At 66.2% G+C, this 19,412-nt stretch overlaps 5 protein-coding genes across 5 annotated transcripts; 3 read left to right on the forward strand and 2 right to left on the reverse strand.

Annotated features, from left to right (window-relative positions):
* Nucleotides 1-681: 681 nt before the first annotated feature.
* Nucleotides 682-2,173, reverse strand: EMIHUDRAFT_222602 (hypothetical protein; the record flags this gene model as incomplete). The annotated part of the gene is made up of 5 exons (XM_005792882.1): nucleotides 682-708; nucleotides 1,311-1,396; nucleotides 1,474-1,749; nucleotides 1,817-2,048; nucleotides 2,147-2,173. 5 exons carry the CDS (start codon nucleotides 2,171-2,173, stop codon nucleotides 682-684), a joined length of 648 nt encoding a protein of 215 aa, XP_005792939.1.
* Nucleotides 2,174-5,118: 2,945 nt separating this feature from the next.
* EMIHUDRAFT_439611 (50S ribosomal protein L11) lies at nucleotides 5,119-6,139 on the reverse strand. The gene is made up of 4 exons (XM_005792883.1): nucleotides 5,837-6,139; nucleotides 5,689-5,732; nucleotides 5,487-5,619; nucleotides 5,119-5,321 (listed from the first exon to the last, which is right to left on the reverse strand). The coding sequence occupies exons 1-4, from the start codon at nucleotides 6,113-6,115 to the stop codon at nucleotides 5,208-5,210; spliced, it is 570 nt and encodes a 189-aa protein (XP_005792940.1). The 5' UTR covers nucleotides 6,116-6,139; the 3' UTR covers nucleotides 5,119-5,207.
* Nucleotides 6,140-8,549: 2,410 nt separating this feature from the next.
* EMIHUDRAFT_49103 (hypothetical protein) lies at nucleotides 8,550-8,990 on the forward strand (the record flags this gene model as incomplete). The annotated part of the gene is made up of 3 exons (XM_005792884.1): nucleotides 8,550-8,642; nucleotides 8,708-8,790; nucleotides 8,852-8,990. Coding segments are annotated over 3 exons (315 nt in total), but the record flags the coding sequence as incomplete, so codon positions are not given.
* Nucleotides 8,991-10,933: 1,943 nt separating this feature from the next.
* Nucleotides 10,934-11,889, forward strand: EMIHUDRAFT_69653 (hypothetical protein; the record flags this gene model as incomplete). The annotated part of the gene is given in 3 exon segments (XM_005792885.1): nucleotides 10,934-11,543; nucleotides 11,558-11,606; nucleotides 11,679-11,889. 3 exon segments carry the CDS (start codon nucleotides 10,934-10,936, stop codon nucleotides 11,887-11,889), a joined length of 870 nt encoding a protein of 289 aa, XP_005792942.1.
* Nucleotides 11,890-15,989: 4,100 nt separating this feature from the next.
* EMIHUDRAFT_108458 (hypothetical protein) lies at nucleotides 15,990-19,140 on the forward strand (the record flags this gene model as incomplete). The annotated part of the gene is made up of 2 exons (XM_005792886.1): nucleotides 15,990-18,869; nucleotides 19,081-19,140. The coding sequence occupies 2 exons, from the start codon at nucleotides 15,990-15,992 to the stop codon at nucleotides 19,138-19,140; spliced, it is 2,940 nt and encodes a 979-aa protein (XP_005792943.1).
* Between the last annotated feature and the right edge of the window lie 272 nt (nucleotides 19,141-19,412).

The following is a 19,412-nucleotide window of genomic DNA, read 5'->3' on the forward strand; positions in this document are numbered from 1 at the left end:
CGGCCTGCGTGCCAAAGTTTCGCGGCTCGAAGGGGGCCGCGCCGTAGGGAGGGTTCGTGGAGCGGGCGACCCACCTCTGGAGCGTAGGCTGTTGAGCGACATCTTGACGTGCGTCTTCGACTTGCGGTAGAGGCACTCGATGTACCACCGGCCTGAGTTGCTGTTCTGCTTCACCGTCGGCGAGCAGCCGAGGTGCGCCACGCGCGGTCGTCGTCAGAGGCAGAAGAGGGCGCGTTGGTCATTTTCGCTATCTGCGCCGCGCGCAATGGGGTGAAGTCACGTGGGATTTGCACGACGCGGCTGTCGCGACGTGCAGAAGTGCGTGGCATGCGGTGTACGAGACGGTAGGTGGGTCGATGGCTCGGCTCGCATCGCCCTCCTAGCCACAGCTCTGGATTCGGGCCCGACGCCGAAGCGGCGCGCGCGACGGCCGGCGCGGCTTGGGAAGGAGGGCGCGGGCCGACCCATCGACCCCCTAGGGGACCAGACTATGGCCACCACTAGCCTCGCCAACCGCTCCGCTAGCGTGTCGAGCGAACCTGACGCGACTTCGGACGGCTACGTGGGCGCCTCGCTGTGCTGGCGTTACGCCCGGATCAGCCTCGTAGGTGTGGTAGCTGGTCACGTCCGTTTTTCCCGTTCCCTCCCCACACCCTTGGCGCCGGCCAAAACGCCACCCACTCAGCCGTGAAAACAGATAAGCCGATTCTCTCGAGGTCTCGAGATACACAAAGCGGCCAACCCGAGCCCAGTGTCGTAAAAGAATGTAACTAAAATAACTCACAGCAGACAGGCTCGGCGGACTGGCGCGTGCTAGCACTATTACAAAAGAAATAGCTCAAAAAAGAAATATCAATCGCGCGGACGTTTCGCGCGGACTACACGGGCAGCTGCGCTCCGCGTCGTTCCTTTTGGGGTTTTGCATGGCGCCAAAGAAGAAAGGTGGGAAGAAAGAGGGCAAGAAGGGCGGTGGTGACGCCGACGGAGAGCTCAGCCCAGGGACGAAGTCGTTGTTGCACGTCCACTCCGTCTCGTACACGCCGATCGCGAGGCACACGACTGGGGGGGGAGGAGGGGGGGTGAGGGGAGGGAGGTGTGCTGGCGGCGCGCCGTTGAGGGAGGGGGGAGGGGGAGGGGGGGGGGGGGGGTGCTGGCGGTTGGGGGGAGGGGCTTGGCGGCGCGCCAATGAGGAAGCCCGCGGTGAGGGTGAACCAGATGAGGCCGGCGAAGCCCTTGGCGAGCTTTGCGGAGAGCGGGAGCAGGCCGACGAGCGCCAGTCAGTGGAAAATGATCATCACGGCGGAGGCAACCTCGGCGATGATGGCGAGGGACATGGCCGAGAAGCCCGCCTTCTTGAGCTCGGTGCACTGGAGGAAGTGCGCCGGGTGCTTGAGGCCTGGTGCGGGACAGCGGACGATAGAGGGCGGGGTTGTTGGTCGCGCGCCCGCGGCGGCGGCCGTGCATTCGGCGCACCGTCGGTCGCGACGACGCTCGGCACGGCGGCAATGACCTGGAGGAGGCCGAGCTCGTCGATGTACTCCTGCAGGGTCTCGCGGGCGCCCGCCTTGCCCCAGCCGTAGCCCGACGAGTCGTGGTGCAGGCCGACGCCGTACTGCGGCCCGAGAAGCTCGTCGGCGCGGTAGTCGAGGCCGTGATCCTTGAGGTTGATCGTTTCGCCGTCCAGGGTCGCCGTGAGTGCAGTGAGGCGGGGCAGGTTGGAGGTGTCCTTGAGCTTGATGACCGACCGGCCTGCGGGCGAGGGCGGCGGTGTGGTGAGAGAGAGGCGGGGCGGCGGGACAACGTGGCGGCGGCGCACCGTCGGCAAGAGCGGCGGAGGCGAGCAGGGCGATCACGCCGGCCACGACGAGGGCGAGCAGGTGCGAGAGCTTGTACGCGATGTCGGACCCCGTGGCCTTCTCGGTACCGTCGGTCACCGTGTATGCCTTTGTGTTGGTCTTGGGCTGACCCTCGAGCGCGTCTGCCGTTGTGGGCGTCTCCGTCAGGTCGTCCTTCGAGATGCGTTCCACGTTCGACTCCAGCCAGTCAGACTGCGCGCGTGCGTGCAGTGGTGCGTGCGCGGATCGCGGGACGGGGGGTGGGAGAGGCGGAGATGCGTGCCTGCGCCATTGAGAACAAATCACTGCACAGGAGAAAGGACGACACCATAAAACATACGGCTTCTCCGCCAGTCCCGCGCTCACCGCCTCCAACTCTCCTGGCCCGACCCGATCGGTCTCGTCTCCTGCTCCCCGCGCCGCCGCTCCTCCCTCGCGCCCGCGAGGGGCTCCTGATTGTGGCGCAGCCTGCTGGATGCGCGGCGCGGCCTGCCTCCGGGGGTGCCTCTGAGCTGGCCATTTTGGGTCACACCGTGAGAGAACGCGATACGCGTTTCAACTCGCACCGACCAGGGCTACACACAATAAACATGTGCAAGACCACGGGACAGCGCGAGCTCCACCCCTCCCACAAAAGTCCTCCCCACCGTCCTCCCACAATGCTGCAACAAGATCCGTGCGCCGCCGGCGCCAATAGCAGTACTGTACTTGATTGCTGTCCTTTGCGCGCGGCTAGTCTGCATCCGCCTTGGCCCTCGCAGCGGCCGCTGACACGCGCCTCGCCTTGACGGCAGCCAGTGCCGCCTCCGCCGCCTCCGCCGCCTCTGCCGCCGCCGCCGCAGCCGCCGCCGCAGCCGCCGCAGCCGCGGCGGCCGCCTCCTCCTCTGCCGCTGCCAGAGCGTCGGCCTCGGCTTCAGCCTCCCGGCGCGCCTCCGCTGCCACCAAGGCTGCCTCCTCACCCGCCTCCGCCGCCTCCTCCTCGCTTCCCTCACTCGCCGCCTCGGCCTCCTCTCCCAACGCCTCCGCCAATCCCGCGACCGACGTCTCCGCCGTGATGCCGTACCGAATCCGCTCCTCGTGGAGCGTCTCGAGAAGCCTGATCAACCCCTCCCTGTCCAGCTTCGCGGGCTTGGCTGCGTCTGCCTCTGACGGCGCCTCGGACTCCTGCGACGGCCCAGCGCCGCCGCCCCCGCCGCCCTTCTTCTTCTTCTTCCCCTTCTTGCCCTTGCCGCGCTTCTCTGCCTCGACCTCCGCCAGCAGCTCGTCGGCGTGCCTCGCCGCCTCTGCCTCCGCCGCCGCCCGCTCCGCTGCCCTCTCCGCCGCCTCCGCAGCCCACGCCGCCTCCTTCGCCGCCTTCTCTGCCGCCTTCTCGGCCGCCGCATGCTCCTCGAGGGCGCGCACGCACTCGGTGTGGCCCTTCTCCTTGGCAATCTGCAGCGCTGTGCAGCCAGTCGCCGAGCGCAGTTCCGTGTCGGCGCCCGCCCGCAGCAGGCATCGGACAGCGGCGGGGTGGTCCTTGACAGCGGCGGCCATCAGCGCGGTGCGGCCGGCAATCTCCTTCTGGTCGATCTCCGCCCCGTGCCGCAGCAGCAGCTCGACCACCCGCTCGTGGCCCAGGAGGGCGGCGCCCATCAGCGCGGTGACGCCGCGGCTGTTCCGAAGGTCGATCGAAGCGCCACGCTGCAGCAGCGCCGCGGCCAGCCGCTCGTGGCCGTAGAAGGCAGCGTACATCAGCAGCGTAAAGCCGCTCTGACCCTCACGAGTGAAGGTCGCGTCCACCCGCCCGCCGCCGTCGAGCCACGCCAGCACCGCCTCGAAGCCTTGCTCAGCCGCGTCCGCGATCTCCTCGGGGACGGCGTCCTCGCCCATTCCGCTCTCCACGCCGCCAGAAGAGGACGCGGCAGTTGGTGCCGCCGCTGCCCCCTTGCCCGAGGCGGCATCGCCGTCCGCCCCTGCGCCGCCCGCCTCGCCGATCTCCTCGGGAACAGGCCCGCTGCTGCCGCCCGAAGCGCTGCCTGTCCCCGCCCCGCCCGCCTCGACCGCCGCCGCGTCGCGCCTCTCCGCCGCCACCTCGCCGATAAACGTCTTGACGGCCGCGACGCACTCGGTGTGGCCCTTCTCTTTGGCGATCTGCAGCGCCGTCTTGCCCGGCGCAGTGCGCAGCGCCATGTCTGCGCCCGCTCGCAGCAACTGGAGCACGACGACAGGGCGGCCGTGGGAGGCGGCGCTCACGAGCGCGGTGTGGCCGTCGCCGTCCTGCAGGTCGACCTCTGCGCCGTGCCGCAGAAGCAAGTCGACCACGCGCTCGTGGCCTTGGTGGGCGGCCAACGTTAGCGCAGTGCAACCTTCACTGTTCTGCAGGTTGATCTCCGCGCCGTGCTGCAGAAGCGTCTCGACCACCTGCACGTGGCCCGAGAAGGCGGCGGCCATCAGGGCCGCATCGCCTTTGCTGTTTTGCGCGTCAGGCTTCGCGCCCCGCTTCAGCAGAACCTCGAGCAGCTGCTTGTGACCGTTGCCGGCGGCGATCAGCAGGAGCGTCCAGCCACTCACACTTCCACGCACGCACGTCGCATCAACCCGCCCGTCCCCGGCGAGCCACGTCTGCACCACGCCCGCCTTGCCGTTCACCGCCGCCGCCTCGATCTTTTTCGACAGCGCGAGCGACGCACCCTGTGGCGTCGTTGAAGCGTGTCCGCGCCCTTTGCCAGCGCCGGTTCGGCCGGGCATGAGGCGCGCGCGTGGGTGGGAGGGAAGACCGGAAAGCGCGCGCGGGAGCGCGGGCCGGCTTCTTTCTTTTCGCGCACAAAACGGCAAAAGAGGGAAGATCTTCAACTTCCACTGAGAGAGAGGGCGCGGCCATCTTCAACTTCCACTGCGTGAGAATGGGCCGTGAGTGGGCTGTGAGAACCGAGTTGTTGACCGTCTGGCCACATGAACTACACAATCACAAACAAATCTCTCTCATGAACCCGGTCAGGTCACAGGTGTTCCTCCCCACCTAGAAGCTACTCGAGTAGAAAGATGGAAGTGCCCAGCCATGTACGAACTATAACGCGCGGCGTGGTTAGTGGGGTCCGTGTCCGCACTAGCGTTGGAGTCGCTTGGGCAGCATCGACAGCCCCAGTGTCAACATCCGCACCTCGGGGGAGGTCGACTGCGATGGAGACGCACGATTTTGTACGTTCCATACCGAGCGCCGGACACGGGCCACGGACAGCTGAGAGGATGATAGACGCGCTGCCCCCTGGACTAAAAAAAAGAGCGTTGCGTCGTGGCGCAAACCGCAGTCTCCGTCAACCTGTTCACGACCTCAATACATCCGGCCACCAACCAGCCTCATCGCCACGCCCTCACGCCTCGGAGGCGGCCAGGTCAGTCCTTGACCTCGATCCCCATGTTTGCGCAGGTGCCCATCACGGTGTTCATCGCCGACTGGAGCTTGTTGGTGTTCAGGTCGGGGAGCTTCACCTTTGCGATCTCCTCCACCTAACAGCCGAGCGTGCTCCCGTGCGGCCTCGCGTCGCTCACAGGCGCCGTCTCGCCGCGAGGAGCCCCCCCCCTCTCTCTCCTTCTCTCTCTCACTCTCCCCCCCCTCCCCCCCCTCTCTCCTTCTCTCTCTCTCACTCTCACCCCCCCCCCCTCTCTCCTCACCTGAGCCATCGTGATACTGCCTGCGATCTTGGCGTCGCGCGCGGCGTTGGGCGTGCCCGACCCCTTCGGCACGCTCGCCGCCTTCTTTATCAGCGCGGAGCAGGGCGGCGTCTTCATGATGAACGTGAAAGACCTGCGACGCGGCGAACCGGCTGAGAGGGCGGCGGCGGCGCGGCGGCGGCGGCGGGGGACAGGCGCTCACTTGTCGTCGTAGACAGAAATCTCGACGGGGACGATGGTGCCCATCTGGAGAGGGGAGGGGGCAGGGACGAGGTCACGCCCCGAGGAGAGGGACGGGGCGGAGCGTCGCCGCGAGGAGAGACGGCGGTCTAGCAGCGGCTTGTCCGCGCCTTGTCCTGCGTGCGAGCATTGTACTCCTTGCAGAACATCATGATGTTGACGCCCGCCGCGCCGAGCGCCGGCCCGATCGGCGGCGCCGGGTTCGCCTTGCCCGCATCAATGGCCAGCTTGATGATCTTCGCCACCTTCTTGGCCATCATGCGCGGCTCAGCAGCGCGGGCGGGCGACGCCGCGCGGGCCGCAGGCGCGACGAGCAGCCCAGCGGCGTGGGTGCAGCAGCAGGCGAAGAGCGCGAGCGCGAGCCGTGTGGGCGTCCTCCTCGAAAGCATGGCGGACGCGGTCGTTTCAGCTGCAGCGGCTGCGGCGCGGGGCGGGAGGGGCGTCGGTGCCCGCTGCTCGAGGCTGGCCGCGGAAATCGGCAGCACGCGGCGTGGCTGTGGCAAGGGCGTGGTGGGGAGACCGCGTGCGGGTGGCTAGCTGCGAGGAAGCGAGCGGGCCGGCAGGCTGCGCTCTGTCGACGGGCGGCGGGCCTCGCACTGGGAGGAGTCAACCTCGCTCTAGCTCGAAAAGAAACATTTCGGGCAGGGCTCGCCGTGATCCATCATGGAGCTGGTCGCGAGTCACGCGCTGGGTGTGGCGAGTCGGTTGTCGTTCATGAGAGGGAGAGGTTACATGTATCTCAATCCAGGTCTGGACTCTTGTGCTCGTCAGACAGTCCTAGAGAAAATAGATTCGGTCGGGACGCACAGCGGAGCGGTGTTAGACCCACCTGTGCCACGAAGTCCACCATGGGCCAACCCGCCAGCGGCGGAGCTCGCCCCCGCTCGTTGCGTGCTCGCCGACAAGCTTGGCGTCGGGCCTGGCGGCGCCTCCCCGGCCGGCCGTGTCGTCGCCACCGCCATCGCCGCCGCCGCCGCCGCCGCCGCCTCGCGCTCAACCGCGAGCATCTGCGTGACCGCCAGCTGCGCGCCGGTCAGCCCGGGCGCGTCGTCGGCCGGCGGCGGGCGGGCGGAGCGGCCGTCGGGCGCAGCCGCTGCAGCTGCAACGACCGCGTCTGCCATGCTTTCGAGCGGGAGCGGGAGGCGTTGCGTCGGCGGCATAGCGGGCGGGCGGGGCGGCGGGGACTTGGCTGCCGGCCCTGGCTCGTCAACGATCGCGACAGGGGCAGGCTGTGGCGGGCCGGACACGCCCGCGGGCGGCGGCGTGGCGGCGGCGGGCGGCGGTGCGGTGGAGAGCCTCACCGCGCCCTCCGCCGCCCGCTCCTGCTCCTTGCTGAGCCACTGGCCGTGGAAGGCTGCGCGCAGCTCCGCGTACTGCTTGCGCAGCTGGTGGATGGCGAGCGAGTCCGCTCTGCTGCCGCTCAGCGACCCCATCGCCGTCGCAGTGTCGGCCATCGCCCTCGCCCTCGCCGCCTCAACCAGGAAGGCGCTGTCGGCCACCCCTCCGGGGACCCCTCCGGAGCCCCAGAAGCCCGCTCCCGCCGCCGCCGCCGCCGCCGCCGCCTGCGGTGCTGACGCGGCCGCGGCTGCAGGTGGTGCCTGCGCTGCTGCCGCCGCCGCTGACGCCGCCGCCGCTGATGCCGGCGCTTGTGTCGAGGCTGCCGCCGCCGCCGCCGCCGCCGCCGCCGCCGCCGCCGCCGCCGCCGCCGCCGCCGCCGCCGCCGGTGCCGCCGCCGCCGGTGCCGGCATCTGTTGAGGCGACGGAACCGTGACGCCAAACTGGCGGCGGGCACGCCTCATCTGCCTGAAGACGAAGACAGCCGTCGCGACGTGCGCCACGTTGGACTTTAGCGGCCGGCCATCAAAGTTCATGATTGCCGCGACAGATGAGAGGGAGCCGGTCGGCCGCGGTCGTGGCCGCGGGGTCGGCAGTGGCCCTCGCCCTCTTGCGCGCTTCGCAAGCTGCGACCGGCCCTGCTCCGTGTCGAGGAAGGCGCGCTTACCCAGGTAGAAGGCACGCTCCCGGCAGCCCAGCATCAACAGCCGCGCGAGCGTCTGCACGCTCGCGCCCCGCTGGCCGCCTTGGCCGGCAGATGATGGACCTGGCGCCCCGGAGGCCGGCGGCGGCTGATCCGCAGGGCCGGCGGACATAACAGCGCGTGCGAGTCAACGGGGTCGAGTCAACGGTATCTTCGAATCACTGTAGCTGCGGAGGGACTTCGCACCAGCCTGACGCGCAGGCTGGCTGTGAGTGTCGCGGACCTGCTTTTTCAAGGAGTGACTTTTTTGGTTTTGCTGGCCGGCCCCTGCCCTGCCCCTACCTACCTACCTACCTACCTACCTACCTACCTTACTTATGGGAAACTAAAGAAATCACTGGATGGGTGAATGCGCGAGGCAAGGAGGAGACTCGGAGAACTGAGAGACTGGGACGACTGGAAACAAGAAGACAGTGAGTGAGCCACCACAGGCGTCGTTGGCGCACATACTGAGCGGGAGCTGCGCTGGAAATAAGGAACAGGCTCGTTACTTCTTGCGGAAGCTTGAGAGGACGTCCTTGTGCGGCACGTTGGTGATGAGGATCTTCGACGTCACTCTCAAAAGATGGAAAATTTTATACCACACTCCTTTCCTTAAAATCCCTGTGTGCTGGCGGCGTGCCATAAATAAATAAATAAATAAAACGGACATCCCAAGCTAGGGCTGGGTCGAGGACAGACACGTCCCCACCTTTGCAGGATTTTGCGGCGTGCCGTCCTCTCTCGGCCAGGGCTAAGTTTTCTCCTTTAGTCTCGCCTCCGCGGCCGGTGCCAGGATGGCGTCGCAGAAGAAGGCGATCGTGCTGGACATGTCCAAGTACGTGGACAAGTCCGTGCGCGTCAAATTCATGGGGGGTCGCGAGGCGAACCGCCGCGCTGTGCGACGGCCGCGCCTGTCTCTCCGCTCGCTGCCCGCTCACCGGTGGTTTGGCTCCCGGCGCAGGTGGTCGGTGTGCTCAAGGGGTACGACGCGCTGCTCAACTTGGTGCTGGACGAGGCGCACGAGTACCTCAAGGCGCGCCGCGCGTCGAGCCGCGCCGCTTGCGATCTGCGTCGTTCTCTCCTCTCTCTCGCTCGGCTGAGCCAGCGCGCCGCGCCCGCAGGACCCGACCGACGCCTACCGCTTGCTGGACGAGACGCGGCCGATGGGCCTGATGGTCTGTCGCGGCACCTCCATCATGCTCGTCTGCCCGACCGACGGGCTCGAGGAGATTGCGAACCCCTTCTTGCAGGCGAGCCCTCTCCCCGTTCCGCCCCGAGCGCAGGCTGCGCCGTTGCAGCCAGCGTGCCCCGTTCGTGCTGGCTCGCACGCTCCTTCACCACCGCCCCGCCCCTTGCCGTGTTTCGCAGGAGGAGGGTGAGGAGGAGGGACAATGACCGGACCAGCAGCGCTGCAATCGCAGCTTTACTATAAGTACTAGTTTTGTAGTGTTTAATTGATCCATCTCCCATCTCATCCCCCGACAACCTCGTGTTTTTTTTAAACCCAAACCCTCGGTTGTTCCCACTCCCTCCCGCTCCGGTCTCGCTCCCGCTGCCGACAGCTTCACCCAGCCCTCGCCCGGACGCCCGCACGCGGCTCGCGCTCCCGGACCCGGTCCCGCAGCCGACAGCTTCGCCTTGCTGGTACTTCACAGAGCTTCTCAGACGTCGCAATGGAGGAGTCCTGGGAGCGCGAGCACAGCCGAAAGCGCAAGGCCGGGCTCGGCTTCCAGCAGCGCGCGAGTGTTTTTTTTTGCCTTGCCTGCCCGCTCTGGCGCTGGGGGGCCCACTGGTTGCGGCCGATGGCCTCCCACCGCATCGGCGCGCGCGTCGCGGGCCTCTCGCCAGAGCAGCTGTGCGCCATCATCGAGGCGCAGGCGGGCGCGAGCGACGCCGCGCTGCGCGTGGCGGAGGAGCACGCCGCACGGCTCGTGGAGCAGCCCGAGTGGGTCCTCTCCGAGGTCCTCCTCTCGCCGGACCTCGCCCCGCACATCCTCGCCCAGCTGCCGACCAAGGAGCACGCCGCCAAGGGGACGTGCCGCGCGTGGCGCCGCGGCTGGAAGGAGACGCTGAAGAAGCGCGAGAGGCCGCGCCTGCACGTGATCGGCGGCCACGACTCGCTGGAGCGGTACGACCCGTCAACGAATGAGTGGGAGGGGGAGGCTGTGGCGCCGATGCCGACGGCACGAAACTATGTCCGCATGGCGGCGCTCGATGGCAAGCTCTACGCGGTGGGCGGCGAGAGTGAGGCTGACGGCGAGGATGAGGATGGCGAGGATGAGGACGACCGCGCACCTTCCAACCTGGTGGAGCGGTACGACTTTGCTACGAAAGCGTGGGAGGAGGTGGCGCCGATGGCAGAGGCGCGGACTAATCACGCCATGGCGGCGCTCGACGGCAAACTCTACGCTATCGGCGGGTACGACGACGACGAGAACGAGGCCCTCAGCTCAGTCGAGCGGTACGACCCCGCGACGAACGCGTGGGAGGCGGTGGCGCCGATGCCGTCGGGGCGGATTAATCACGCCGTGGCGGTGCTCGACGGCAAGTTGTACGCTGTTGGCGGCTGCGGCAACGACGGTGACTGTCTCAGCTCGGTGGAGCGGTACGACCCGACAGCGAACATGTGGGAGGCGGTGGCGCCGATGGCGGCGGAGCGGATTAATCACGGCGTGGCAGTGCTGGACGGCAAGCTGTACGCTGTGGGAGGCTACGACGACGACGACTTCCTCAGCTCGGTGGAGCGGTACGATCCGGCTACAAACGCGTGGGAGGCGGTGGCGCCGATGGGGGAGGAACGGAGCAGGCCCGGCGTGGCGGCGCTCGACGGCAAGCTGTACGCTGTGGGCGGCTACGACGGCGACTACTACCTCAGCTCGGTGGAGCGGTACGATCCCGCGACGAACGCGTGGGAGGCGGCTGCGCCGTTTCCTACGTTACGATCTTTTCATAGCATCACCGTGGCGTAGGGTTGCAATGACCGGACCAGCAGCGCTGCAATCGCAGCTTTACTATAAGTCCTAGTTTTGTAGTGTTTAATTGATCCATCTCATCCCCCGACAACTTGGATCACTTGCAATTTTTTTAAACCCAAACCCTCGGTTGTCCCACTCCGCCCGCTCACTCGCGCTCCCGCAGCCGACAGCTTCGCCTTGCTGGTACTTCACAGAGCTTCTCAGACGTCGCAATGGAGGAGTCCTGGGAGCGCGAGCACAGCCGAAAGCGCAAGGCCGGGCTCGGCTTCCAGCAGGGAGGCACGGACCAGGCAGAGGAGGCGGCGCGGCACTACAACAAGCTCCACGACCGCCACCGCTCGCTGACGGGCGGCTCAGACATCCTCACGCTCCGCAACCTGCACAACTGGATCAAGTCGGTCCTCATCGCGCGCCACATGCGCAGCGGCGCGAGCGTGCTCGACCTCGCATGCGGCAAGGGCGGAGACATGCTCAAGTTCAAGGTTGGCGGCTGCGCGCGGTACGTCGGCGTCGACATCGCCATCGAGTCGGTCCGCGACGCGGTCGGCCGCTACAACGGCGCGCACGGGCGGCAGCCGATGCCCTTCGAGGCCTTCTTCTACGCGGCGGACTTTGCCGACGCTGCCCTCGCGGCCGCCCTGCCCACCGGCCTCCTCTTCCACCTCGTCTCTTGCCAGTTCGCACTGCACTACTCCTTCTCGAGCGAGGAGCGTGCGGCGGCGCTGCTCGCCAACGTGTCTTCGCGCCTGCTGCCCGGCGCGCCATCCGCCTCTGCGCCGCGGCTCATCCTCGACGCCTCCCCGACACGCGCGCCCCCGCCGCGTGCCCCGCTGCAGGAGGCATCTTTCTCGGCACGACGGCGGACGCCAACGTGCTCGTGCGGCGGTGAAGGAGCGGTCGCGGGGGCTCCCTCCTGCGGCGGGAGGAAGGGAGGCCCCCTCTGCCCCCCGCCTGTAGGCTGCGGGCGAGCGAGGGCCTCTCGTTTGGCAACCCGCACTACCGGGCTGTCTTCCCGCCGGAGGCGGCCTCCAAGGCCTTCCCGCCGTCGCAGCCGTTCGGCCACTCGTACCGCTTCACGCTGCAGGAGGCGGTCGACGACTGCAGGGAGTTCCTCGTGCCGATGGGCACGCTGCGAGCCCTCGCCGCCTCCCACGGGCGAGGCCGATAGTAGCAGCAGCAATAGTAGCAGCAGCAATAGTAGCAGCAGCAATAGTAGCAGCAATAGTAGCAGCAGCAATAGTGGCAGCAGCAATAGCGGTGCAGCAACAGTGGCAGCAGCAAGAGTAGCAGCACCAATAGTAGCAGCAGCAATAGTGGCAGCAGCAATAGTGGCAGCAGCAAGAGTAGCAGCAGCAAGAGTAGCAGCAGCAATAGCGGTGCAGCAACAGTGGCAGCAGCAAGAGTAGCAGCAGCAACAGTGGCAGCAGCAATAGTGGTGCAGCAACAATAGCAGCAGCAATAGTAGCAGCAGCAATAGTAGCAGCAGCAATAGCGGTGCAGCAACAGTGGCAGCAGCAAGAGTAGCGATAGCGGCAGCACAACCGCAGCAGGCCGCCGTCTCTGGCGGGGCGGTGCAGCCTCGAGACCTCGCTGCGGTGTGTGTGGCCAGGCTCGAGCTCGTCTCTTCGGACAACTTTTGCGACTTCTTTGCGGCGGAGGCAGAGAGGAACCGGCCGCTGCTCGAGCGGATGCGAGCAGCGCTCTCGGGGGAGGGAGAGGGCGCGCTTGCGTGCTGCCTCGAGACCTCGGGCGCACGCGCTTGCGAGTAGGCGCGTCTTCCCGGACGGGGACGGCGCCTTGTCCGAGGCGGCAGCGGTAGGTGCTGCCCTCGCCTCGCCTTCCGGGTCGCAGTTACCTTGCGTGAACAGGCGGAGTGGGAGGTCGCGCACACCTACCTCGCCTTTGCCTTCCGCAAGGCCCTCCCCCCTCCGCCCTCCGCCCTCCGCCCTCCACCGCGTACGCACGCCACCGCCACTCTGCGCCCCCTCCTTCCCCCGCCCCCACAGCAACCCCCGTGTCGGAGACGCGCATCCGCCGCGTGCTCACAGCTTTCTTCTTCTCGCTCACAGGTCGGAGACGCGCACCCGCCGCCTCGCGGAGGCCGTGGGCGGCACCGGCCTTTCAACGAGCAAGACATCGTCGTGCTCTCGGCGGTGGGCGGCGGCGAGGAGGGAGGCGGCGGTGGCGACGGTGACGGCGGCGGAGGCGGCGGCGGTGGCGGCGGTGGCAGCGGCGGCGGAAGGGAGGGCGCAGAGAGTCGCGGTGATGATGCTGCTGGCCGGCGGCCGGTGCGGTACGATGCAGTCATGGATGGTGGCGATGAGCTTTTCGCTGACTGAGCCCACGCGGCATCTCGGATTCTCGCGGCCAGAGGCGGCCAGTGGCCGGGCCCGCGCGCTGCATACAGCTGGATTCTAGTCTAGAAAAAAAATGGCGCTGCCCGGGGAGCTCTCATAGACGTCGGGGGCGAGACTGAGTACTGGCACACGCGAGTGGGGGGCGATAACAAAGATTCTCGTTTGTGTTTTTGAGCGCAGCAAAACTGACCCCAGGAATTTTCCCTCTCCGGTTTCGTTGCCGAGCGTAGGTTTCATTTTCTAGTCGGCCGTCCTAGAACGTACGTCATTTCGCGTTATCGATTTCGTTTCTCGTGTGTATCTGGCTCGTTGTGCGAGTATATGGGCCACGATGTCTCAAATATGAGGGGTTTTGACTCCTATAGGCTCCTGACGCTATCCCTGGCAGCTCTAATGACCGGGATCAGTAGTGCTATGATAGAGGGTGCCCAGACTAGCGCAGGAGCTGCCACACTCGCCCGGACCGTCCCCCTCTGGGGCCGGTTCCGCAGCCAGCGAGAGCCGACAGCGGGGCCGTGCCGCGGGTGCCTACTGCCGAGTGCCACAAACACTGCGCCGTCCCGCCACCACCTACAGGCTGTCTTGTGTGATGGTTGGGATGTCCAAACGCCACCATCTTGGCTCTTGCGACCTCAAACCCGCGAGCTGTATGGGTGGTCCTGACGTCGACAGACGCCCGATGACCACGGTGAAGCTGAGCCGGAACGCGTCGACAAGTCTCGTCTGAGCCCGTGGCGGTCGCCGGCTGAGTCGCTGTGCACGGACTGGTACCTCAGGCGTCACCTCCGCAGCCTCAGTTCTCAAACTCCACCACCTCCGCCAGGACGCCGTCGGTGGCACGTTCGGCGGCGTACTTTCTGCAGCTCCATCTCGAGTACGGCGTCGAGCCTACTCACTCCTGTTGGTTCGGCACACTCGGTGGGGTCCACTGAGTGTGCCGAACGCGCGAGCGGTGCGTCCCGGCAGCGCGCGCAGGCTGCGGAGCTGCAACAAACTCCAGACACGCTTTTTGGGACATTTTCGACGCTTTTGGCCCATATACTCGCACAACAAGCCATCTCCGCCGCAATGGGAGTTAGCGCGCTCGCTCGCAGAGCGGCGCCTGCTAGCCGAGCGCGAATACCTGGGTCGCTGAGCTCGCGCCGGTGGCCAACTGCGCCTCCGCGGCGACGCGCTCCGGCCACGAGCGACGTGCCAATCTGCACTTTGAGCTCGCTTGGCAGCCGCCGAGTGCGAGAGGAATTTAAATGGCCGAGCCGGCCAGGCAGCCAGCCGACTTCCCGCACCGGTCCGCGCACGTGCGGCCGCGCGTGCACAGCCAGCGACCAGTCAGGACGACGAGGCGCGACGGCCGTTGAGCGGAGGGCTGGCGAGCCAAAAGAGGCGCCTCCGGGCGCCTCTTTTTGAGTAACTTCACAGGGACGCTATGAGTTATGCTCCGCGACGAAGCCGTCTGCTGCACGAGGGCGGGCTGCAGCCAGCAGAAGGAAGGGAGCCTGCCCCTACGCGAGCTGACGTGACGTGTGTGTGCCGAGCGCGGAGGCTTAGGCCGCACCGTTAAGAGTGATGGCTTGCCCACCATGCCTGGGTCCCCATTTTTAAGGTAGTCCGCTGGGTGGGGTACAGTACTTGGAGCACAAAGTGCGGAGTGTAATCTCGTTCCTGGGACGCCCGCCTCCGCTGACCTGAGGGAGGGTGTAGAGGATGTAGAGTGTAGAGCGCTGTAGAGCTGTAGAGATGTAGAGCGCTGTAGAGCTGTAGAGCTCTACATCCGCCGCGGGACGAAGTGCCTGCGTTGTAGAGCGATGTAGAGCGCGATTTTGCTGCAGAGTTTGTTGTAGAGGCTCTACAGCCAAACCGTCGGGAAGGCAGTGACTCAAAGAGGTCGAGTCGCACTAATGGGGTGTCTCCGAGCTTGCTGGAGCTCTAATGGACGGCCCTGACTATCCCTGACACACAGAGAGTCACTCTGACGACACACAACACCCTATAACTGCGTCATGACCAGCCTGCCGTGCGTCGCCGGTGCCGCATTCATCGCTGTGCTTCTTTAGCAGGCGGTGGACTGTCGGCTGCGAGGACGGTCGCATTTGCGCGAGGCGAGGCGAGCATTCAGACGCGTTGCATACGCCATGCCTCGCGCCAGCGCGTGCGGGAGCTCCTGGCTGAGCGTTGAGTCCAGGCGAGTTGCGCTGGCCACTATCGCTACGCCGACCCGAGCTGACGCGCCGAGGCGCCGGCCAGTCGCAGCCGTGAGGCATGCCACAGCAGCAGAGGCACCTCCCACCCATTGGGCGGGCAGACAGAAGGCCAGGGCAGCACTGGCAAGTGCAACGCGCCTCATGTCGGAGAGCGACCGTGCCTCGTTCGCCGTTTATGATGTAGAGTTTGTTGTAGAGATTTCACGTTGTAGAGCGCCTCTACATCGCTCTACAACGCAGGCACTTCGTCCCGCGGCGGATGTAGAGCTCTACAGCTCTACAGCGCTCTAGAGCGCTCTACATCTCTACAGCTCTACAGCGCTCTACACTCTACATCCTCTACACCCTCCCTCAGCCGCTGACCTGTCCGACAACCAGCCGCAAGCAGCGTACTGAAGCAATCAAAGCGATTAATAATCTCTCCAGACTCCACTCCCCCGGACGGGCATACAGTACTCTAGCCCGCACCTCTGCCCCTGCCCTCCCACCCCCTCCCCGCCTGTGATGCGGGGTGCGCTTCAACAAGCTCCCCTCTAGTGCAGCTATGCTACTACGTAAACACCTGGCAATCGACCCTATCCAGTGCTCAAGTGCTCAACACCTCCTGGCTGCTTACAGTTCCTTCGTTCAGCTTGCCCGGAGATTGGATTGTGCTGGGACGCACGTCGATGCGTCATAGCGGGGACGTTTGCTTCGCCCTCAACTCACACATGGCGGCCCTCTCGTGCGCCGTCTGCCCTGCGGAGCAGTGCAAGATGCGCGATGCGACGACAGTACGCCTAATGGTTAGGGACCATTTCTGCTTCAAGCCTGAGCGATGCGCTCTGTGGGCAGCGATTGACGAGTTCAATGCAGCCTTTGATGACGTCACCATCGTGGCTTCGGAGGAAGGGAAGGGCTCGGATATTGAGTGGGAGAACACCGTGGCCGCCGACGTCGGGACCGCCACGGTCACAGGGAAGGGAAGATTTGACGTCGTCACCATAAAGGAGACCTTCATTCCCGATCTGGTTGAGGAGGCTGGGAACGGCGGCCTCGCGCCACTCTCACAACTCGACACGGATGAGTGGTACGCCGACACCTACTTTGAGGTGCGCGAGAAGCTGCTCAGCTACGAAGGGAAAACCTTTGCCGTTCCCCTCGACGCCGACTTTGCGTCCATGCACGTCCTCGACTCGGCCATTGCGCTCGGGGAGAGCCCGCCCGAGACGTGGGGCGATTTCGTGGAGCTGGCGGTCAAGTACCATGGCGGAGACCTGAACAGCGACGGGCAACCGGATACGGGCTTCTGCTACACCAACAGCGGAGATATGTGGAACTTTATCAAGCATCACATGCTCGCCAGCATGACACAGACGAGAGGCACGGCTCAGGGCTATATGTTCGACACCGATTCCATGGAGCCAACCTTTGCGCCGGCTGGACGAGCAGTTGATGTTGCGAGAGAGCGCGGCGTCTTCGCCAAGATCGCGGCGATGGTCAACGCGCTGGGCGAGGTCAAGCAGGCCTACATGAATGTGGCGGAGGCCAAGGGCAACTGCATCCTCTTCCTCGGGCACACGGCCAAGCTCATGTACTACGACAAGGCGCACCCTGCAACTACGCTGCCCGTCCCCGGATCGGACCTCGTCCTGCTTCGTGGCAGCACCACCCTCAAGGAGTGCAATGCGACCTCATGCCCGTACGCCAGAAGGGCGAGCGATGGCCGCTTGATCAATCGGGCGCCCTTTGTCGAGGCGCACTTCAACCTGGCGCTCTCCAATCTCGCATCTCCGGACGCGGCGGCCGGCGCCATGCGTTTCTTCCGGTTCGTGCAGGCCCGCCGGCTCAACGTCATGCTGGAAAGCTACTGCTTCGACCCGTGGAGCTCGAGCCAGCTCGACGACAGCGCCTGGCCGTCCTACCTCGCCCGCTTCCCTGACGCAAACAAGACGGTGTTCGAGGCGAAGCGGTCCCGCACAGAGGAGGTCCTGGGCAGCGACAACCACAACGCCGTGTTGCCCCTCCGCATAAACGGGGCTACCGAGTACGAGGAGGAGTTCGAACGAGCACTCGACGTGGCTGCTGCCGCCGTTGGCGACGGCAACGATAGCGCCGTCGAGGATTCACTGCTGCAGCTGATTGAGAGCTTCAAGGCGACGACGGACAAGTTCAACCGTCGGTTCTCGAGCCCTGACTGGCAGATCAACATCTACCGTAAGAGCCTCGGCCTCGCGCCCGTGGCGCCAGACAAGGGCAGCGCCAGGAGGACAGCCGTGATAGTCGCATCAGTCATCGGCGGGCTGATGGGGCTGCTGCTCCTGCTGCTCGTGGCGTGGGCGGCGCGCAAGAAGGTGCGCCAGATCCGGCGCGACCGGAGGGCGCGGGAGGAGGCGTGCGAGCGGGTCATCAAGGAGGCCGTCGCAAGCCTGGACCGGCTCGACTACCCTTTCGTGCTCGTGCCAGCCTCCGAGTTTCTCGCCGCCGGCACCATGATGCCTCACGAGTCGCTGCGTGATGAGGGCAAGGTGCTCGTGCTGGACTCGGTGGAGGCGGTGCAGGCGTCGCGGAAGGAGCACCCGATTGTCTTCTTCTCGCACCAGTGGACCTCCTTCTCGAGCCCGGACCCCGACGGCACGCAGTACCGCGAGATGGTGACGGCCCTCCGCCAGGTCGTCGCCCTCAAAGGGTGGGAGATGGAGAGGGTTCGAGTCTGGCTTGACTACAGCAGCATCCCGCAGCGGCACCCCGGCATCCAAGACCTGGCCATCCGCACACTCTCCTGGTACGCGTCCCAAGCCTCGGCCTTCATCGTCGTCGCGCCGAGCTGCCGCCACGCAGACCTCGGCACCCGTTGCGACGCATCGTCGTACCAGCGCCGCATGTGGTGCCGCGCCGAGCAGCTTTGCTACTCGCTGCGCAAAGGCACCGGCAACATGTTCCTCGCGGCGGACGGCACGGTGGCCCCCGTTGAGGCGAGCTTCTTCGCCGAGGCGCTGCACGTCTTTGAGGGCGAGCTGACTTGCTGCAGGCTCGGCCACGCGGGCCGCCCCTTTTGCGACAGGCAGAGCCTCGTCGCGCCCATCCTCGGCCTCTACGGCGCCGTCTGCGCCAAGTGCGAGACGTGCGCGGAGGGCGATCCGCTCGGCGAACTTAGCAGCCACGGCAACAACGGCAGCGGCGGCGGCGGCGGCGGCGAAGACGGCCGCGGTGACGGTGGTGGCGACGGCGGGGAGCGCGGAAGCGGCGGCGACGGCGACAAGGGCGGCGCGCCCGGCGCGTCCGCTTCGGTGCAAACCTTCCTGCAGGAGATCGAGGCGAACCGCGACCAGATCTTCCCGCCCACCTTTGAGCGCGTCTCCGCCGGGCCGGACGGGGGCAGGGTCGTCGAGACCGTCGAGCTCTTCGGAGACCTCGTGCCACGCATGAAGGCGCACGCAAAGCAGGGCCTGCTGCGGCACGACCTCGCCGCAGACGAGGAGACCACCCTCGGCATCCGCTTCACCATCGAGCACGGGAGCATCGAGCGGCGCAGTAGCCGCTCGCCGAAAGGCGACACGCCGAGCGGCCGCAAGCAGGCTAGCAAACAGGGCTCCATCGGCCTCCGGCGGGTGCCGACTAGCTTCACGAGCGGAGCGTGGCGCCCTAGCGGCGGGCCGACCGTACAGCACGGGCGACAGCCGGGCGGGGAGGCCGAAGCTTAGGTTGTCTACTCGAGTAGTAGTGGAGTAGATTAAGTCTGGTTAAATGTACGTTGCTCGCGTTGGCGTCAAAAGCCCCGGCTCTCCGCCGCCCTCCGCCTCCCCGCCCTTCCGCCTGTAGGCCTCTGGCTCTGCCCTCGCGCCACCCCCCTCCGTGCGCTGTAACCCCAGGGAACCGTAGCTGCTTCCATGGCGTGCTGTGAACAAACACGTGCAGGGTTGTGCGTTCATGTGAATCCCCAGGGCCTCCAGGGCTCGCACCTCAACCTCTCATAGACCAGAGCGCACAGCGCCATAGGACGTATGAGTTCTTCTCAATAACAAGGTCTGCGAGGGGTCCCGTACCATGCGGAATCGACCCTATCCTGTGCTCAAGTGCTCAAGGTCTGCGTATTTATTTTCTTGAAAAGTAACAAGGCTGTGAACTGTCTCTGTGCGATTTCGGGCCCGGGG

Source organism: Emiliania huxleyi, assembly GCF_000372725.1.
Source record: "Emiliania huxleyi CCMP1516 unplaced genomic scaffold EMIHUscaffold_104, whole genome shotgun sequence".
Lineage (NCBI taxonomy): Eukaryota > Haptophyta > Isochrysidales > Noelaerhabdaceae > Emiliania > Emiliania huxleyi.